General features: G+C 37.8%; 1 protein-coding gene across 1 annotated transcript; it reads left to right on the top strand.

Moving 5' to 3' along the window:
- The first annotated feature begins 2596 nt into the window (after positions 1 to 2596).
- GAPT (GRB2 binding adaptor protein, transmembrane) lies at positions 2597 to 3812 on the top strand. The gene is made up of 2 exons (XM_013004942.2): positions 2597 to 2648; positions 3334 to 3812. The coding sequence occupies exons 1-2, from the start codon at positions 2597 to 2599 to the stop codon at positions 3810 to 3812; spliced, it is 531 nt and encodes a 176-aa protein (XP_012860396.2).
- Positions 3813 to 5662: the final 1850 nt, after the last annotated feature.

Below are 5662 nucleotides of genomic sequence, written 5' to 3'. Positions count from 1 at the left end.
TCTTTTTGGCTCCGAACGCAAAGCCCTGCCCCTTGATTGTGTCATTCCCAGCATAGTAAACTCATGCCCTTTATCTTAATTCTGGTGCATCTGATAGAGCTTCCTGTAGGGCCAGGAAACCTAGCACGTATGAAATATCTGAAAGGAGGATGTAAATAAGGAAGTTAACTGACCCAAGCGTAAAAGAGGAACAAGTACTAAGCCAAAGCAGTCTGCGTCCATAACCCGGAGAACAAAAGTGTGCCGCTCTCCTCGGGAGGTAAGTGAAAAACGTAGTTTCAGGGGCATGAGTAGTGAGAAACCATAAGAAATAAGCTCACTTTTATTTAATGACTTTATCTATCTTCTATTCAAGTTTCAGAAAAAGGATAATTTAAGTAGTCGTAGAAGACAATAATGTGTAAACTGTTTGGAAGTGATGTTAATTTAAAAAAAAAAAAGTGCTCACCCGTAAGAACGTATGCTTTACTGCTGCCTTCTTTCCTAAGAGAAGAGGTGTGGATGCTTCCTGATGGTTTGTGATTTCATGACCAAGAAATAGTTGTTAGATACCCTGTTGAACTGCTTTGCAAAATAAGAACAAAGAGAGTCTTCTTTAAAATTGGGCAAACTTATTTAAAGGTTAAACTTTATCTAAATGTTTCTCACTTAAAATTAGCTTTGATTTGTTTTTAATTGTAGTACATCACTATTTGTCCTATAATATTGTTTTCACACAAAGAAAACGATGTCTTTCTTTTTCTTTAAGCAATCTTCTCATCTAGCTCATGAACACAACTTAGAAATAAACTACTTTCATAATCGGAGTATCCTGAGATGTCTATGTTAGGTAGAACAAAAGCTCAAAACTCAAACTCACTGTCATCCAGTGGATGGAAACTCAGAGTGACCTGAAAGGACTGGGCAGAACTGCCCCTGTGGGTTTCTGAAACTAACTCTTAACAGAAATAGAAAACCCAGTCTTGCTGCCATAGAACAACATATGTGGTAAAATTAAATTATGTTGAAAATCAAGAACACCTTTCAGGTAGCATTTTTAAAACACATTTCAAATATGCTGACCAATAATTACTTGAGTAAGTAATCATTTACACTGTAAAATATTTTACACATGATCAGTACTCATCCGTTTCACAAAGGACATGAGATTCAAATGACTAAGTCTTTGTCAGACTTTTACTCTTCCACTTAAGATTGTATCTGTATTTATAAAAGAGCAATCCTACAGAATATAAAATCTTAATATGGTGGACCAGAGTTTTCAACCCCAACATCACTCCCTAATACAGCCAAAGAGATTACCATGTCTAGGTCTGGGTTTTCTTTTTTATTTGAAATGTTTTCTATATTATATTTTAAACAAGGATATTCAAACAATCAACTACATATGATATTCAATTGGATATCTCACAAGAAAGTGACAAATTGAAAATGTGAACATTGAACTATGTTAATAATTCTAATTATTTAGAAACATTCGCTGTCTTTCAGTAGTCCTTCCTGCGGGCAAAGAACAACTTTATGGAGCCCCCCCACCCCCGCTTCCTTGTTTATATTCACTATTGTTATCCTGTAAACAGATTTCCTTACATACTCAACAACATTTAATAATAAACTAATCTATGCCTCCTCCTCGTGCTGGTAATACCAAGATAAATAAGACCTAATGCAAAGCCCACAAGAACCACAGAGATAGCTAAGCAATATGGCGTCAGTGATGCGTGCACACGATCGCCATTTTCACATACTGAGGCGAGAATAATGTGTTGAGAAAATGTCTCTTGAATCCCGGTTGAGCCACTTCTAGGTTGTTAGGGAGTTAGAGAACCTCTTAATCCTCAAGTACCATTACAATATTGAAGAAGCCCTGGTAGGGCAGTGGTTACAATGGTCAGTTACTAACAGGTCAGAGCTTCTAACTCATCAGCCACTGCATAGAAGAAAGATGTGGCAGCCTGATTCTGTAAAGATTTAGTCTTGGCAATCCTATGGAGCTAAATCTACTATGCCCTATAATATCACTATGAGTTGGAATAGTGGGTTCAATGTGACAACTGAATGTGACCATTTCTATGTCTAGGCTGAAAGCATACAGTAGCAATGTTCATAAGTTGAACGTTCAGCCTAAATGAACTACCATTTTTCTCTTTTTTGCCATTTTAAGCCATTGATGGAAAACACATTGAAAATCTTGACGGAATAAAAGTTATTTCTAGAAAATATGAGAAGATGGGTGGTATGAAGGCTGCCAATGCTATTTTATTTTACTACAAAGGGAACTTTTCATAATGCAAGCTAAATATTTTAGAAGACATACCTTGAAATTTTAAATGATCAACTCAAGAAATAGAATATTGAAGTTTGGAGTCATTTGTTCGTTTTGTTTATTTAGTTATTTATTCCATAGTATTGTCTTTTCTTTGAGAAGACTTATAACGCTTTCTAGAAATATGAAGCTGAAAAAATTTGGTTTCTGCCCATAATTTGATCAAGTAGGAAGAAACATACTTCTCTATAGTATGAGATGATGATGCTATAGTATAAAACGTGGTCAATAACATGGGAGTAGAGAATAAGGAGTGGTAAAGGGGGCTACATGGTCCTGCCCACTCTACAGCTGGATAAACAGAGACAGCCTCACAGAGGAGGTAATGGGCCATGGAAGCAATCACACGGTATATTCTTCTCCATTCCCTCCCATTTGATTCAGAGCATTATCTTTCACTTGAAGGTTGTTAGCCTCATTGTCAAAAACATTGAAATCTAAGTAATACAGCCACTCAGTCGTGGGTAGGGACAGATTCTAATTATTTTTATCTCCTCACAACCGCTGGTTCTATATTCTCTATCAAAGCAGAAACTCAATAAATTCTGGTGCTTAATTCATTGGTTAAAAAAAATTGGCAATATTTAAAATTATACTGTGCAATAAATATGCAAATAATAATTTTTTAATTTATGACAGGTTTCTGGATGGCAGGTGGTCAACTCTCCTCTTGAAGTTCCTATTTTGCTAATATCTTCCATTTATTTTTGTGTCCTGTGAGGACTCATTGAGAAAACAATGAGACATAGAATGGAATGAAAAGATCCTCCATGATGCTGTGCAGTCGTGCATTAATGATTGGGATGTACAAAGCATCAGGTGCAAAAAAAAATCATCTTCCAAAATGAAATGTTTCCCATCTATTCTATAGTTGCATCAAGATTTCACCAGGCAATGTTCTTTAAGGTCTGAAAGGGAATTGCCTTGAAGAGTCTCCACAATTCCCTCTGGACAAAGAAATACTGAGAGTGGACCGCACCTGCCACTCAAGAGTTCTGTCTGTGAAGAAATACTGAAAAGCAGCGGGCATATCTCCATGGCCTTTCCTTTGGGAATTTTCCTCTTGTTACTCTTGATGTTCTGTGTAATTGGGTGTGTCTGGCAGTGGAGGCACCCCAACAGAAACCGATTTGTCCTGCCAAAAGTTTTGCAAAGAAGAAGAAGCAAGAAAAATCTCTATGCTAAGAAATTCTTCTTGAGTCCCCAAGAGATTCTCCCACAGCCTAAGACCTCAGTTCAAACCCAAGATCACAAGTCTACGACAGAGGTAGCTAACATTCATGGCAACTATGAAAATGTGGAAGCATGTCCTGTCAATGCTAAAGAAGAAGCCAGTAAGGAAATATATGAAAATACACGGCAGTCCAATTTCGAGGAGCATATCTATGGCAATGAGCTGTCACCTAAGTATTTTAACTTCCAGCAGCCTAGTACATCTGACACCCCTCAAGATGAAGATATATATATTCTTCCAGATGCATACTAACTTTTTTAAAATAGTGAGTTTAGCTGTGGGAAGATAAATATTGACTGTGGCTTTTCTTGTACATACATCATTATGAAGGGAGTTCTTGCGATGAAGCTCTATGGTGCCTTGTCTAGCCCAAGTGCTTTGAATTTTTTCTATGTGCATCAGGTAGATTATTTCTAGATATCCTTTCTACCATCTTTGCCTCTGGGTTGAATCTGTATTTATGTTACAGCGATTCTTCTTTCCAAATAATCCTCTTTCCCAGTATCCCAGTGCCTGATTTCATCTCCTTCCTCCCTTTATACACCTACTGTCTTTTCTGGCTCTGGATTATTTGTTATATCCTCTAAGACGGCCTTTCTGATTCTAGTTTCTCCTTATTCAATCAACTACTCATGATGCTGCCAGATTACTTCTGACCACTGACCACATGACTTCTTTGCTTAACAGCTCTTAATGTCTTCTCTTTGCAAAACAGCATACAAGTCGTAAGTCTAACTCCAGAATTCATGGTTTTTCACATTAGATCCAATTTAGTTTTCCATTGGCTGCTTTATAGAAAATACTCATTTCTCTGGTTTTATAAGAATCATCTAAACACCAGCTAAACTCCTCTCAGCTATACAGCTGTGCTTGTAAGCTCCTCTCAAGCCTGCCTCAGATCATAACATCAATAAGTCTTGTGGATCATTTCAAACCCACATATTTCTTGTACATACTTTTTCTTTTCTAACTACCTTTTGCCCAACCTGTTAAATTGCTTGAGCATTTCAACATATCATTATTTGCTGTGATGTTATATTATTAAATGTCATGTAAGAATGCTTTATATCCCCAGATAAATGACAAGGAACTGCCTCACATTTATATGTGTATCCCCAATGTATAATGCATCATATAGGCACTCAATACTTGTTTAATTGGCAGAAGTTCAATTGTACATTTTACTAAGTAGTTTTGAGAAAAATCTAATAAATTCCTTCATTACTCATCTGTCCATCTGCCTGTGACCATCCTGTGCACATGGCCAGTTTAGGTAGAGGGGGACAGTAATAAAAAGAGTGACCTGAATCCTGAGCATGTACTATCTAACAGGGAAGAAAACCTATAAAATAAAAGAAGCAATCACTAAATGCCAGCCCAGTTATTAAGCTGTGATAGCTCATCTCTAAGCCCACACTTCTGTGTGCTACTGTGAATTGCTCAGGCCGGAACAGGCCAAAGTACATCGTCTCCTTGCCAGGCAACTTCAGATTCAAAACCCCAAACAGCTCACTGCCATCAAGTTACTTCTGACTCATCCTGATCCTGGAGAACAGTGTAGACCTGCTCCTCTGGGCTTCTGAGATTGTCAATCTTTACAGGAGTAGAAAGCCTTCTATTTCTCCTGCAAAGCATCTGGGGTTTTGAACAGATGACGTTATGGTTAGCAGCTAATGTGCTAGGCACTAGAAGACAGTTTACCAGTTGCCATTGAGCCAATCAGACTCTTAGTGACCTCTTGTGTATAAGAGCTGCACTATCTTCCATGGAGTTTTCAACGGCTGATTTGTTTTTATTCATTTATTTTTAAGTAGATGGCCAGCCTTTATTTTCCAAATGCACATGGGTGGACTCAAACCGTTAACCATTGGTTTAGCATCTGAGCAGATTAATCATCTGTGCCATGCGACGGAAGCTGGTTAACATGTGCAACTGCTAACCTAAAAGTTGGAGGTTCGTATCCACTCGGAGATACCTTCGAATAAAGACCTGGTAATCTACTTCAGAACAATCAGCTCTTGGAAATCTTAAGAAGCGCTGCTCCACTTGGGACACATATGGAATTTCCATGACTCAAAGTTGAGCTAACAGCAACTGGAAGG

Source organism: Echinops telfairi, unplaced genomic scaffold (genome assembly GCF_000313985.2).
Source record: "Echinops telfairi isolate 266 unplaced genomic scaffold, ASM31398v2 ScPeMD7_7469;HRSCAF=8507_1, whole genome shotgun sequence".
NCBI lineage: Eukaryota > Metazoa > Chordata > Mammalia > Afrosoricida > Tenrecidae > Echinops > Echinops telfairi.
Note: the sequence above shows the minus strand (reverse complement) of the source record. Positions and strands in the feature narration are given on the sequence as shown.

What these genes read in the sequence shown, in the direction of transcription:
- GAPT (XM_013004942.2), top strand. Translation starts at nt 2,597, where the DNA reads ATGGTCCTGCCCACTCTACAGCTGGATAAACAGAGACAGCCTCACAGA. An exon ending in GAGACAGCCTCACAGAGGAG is followed by an intron (nt 2,649 to 3,333) that starts GTAATGGGCCAT and finishes CTGTCTGTGAAG; the next exon opens with AAATACTGAAAAGCAGCGGG.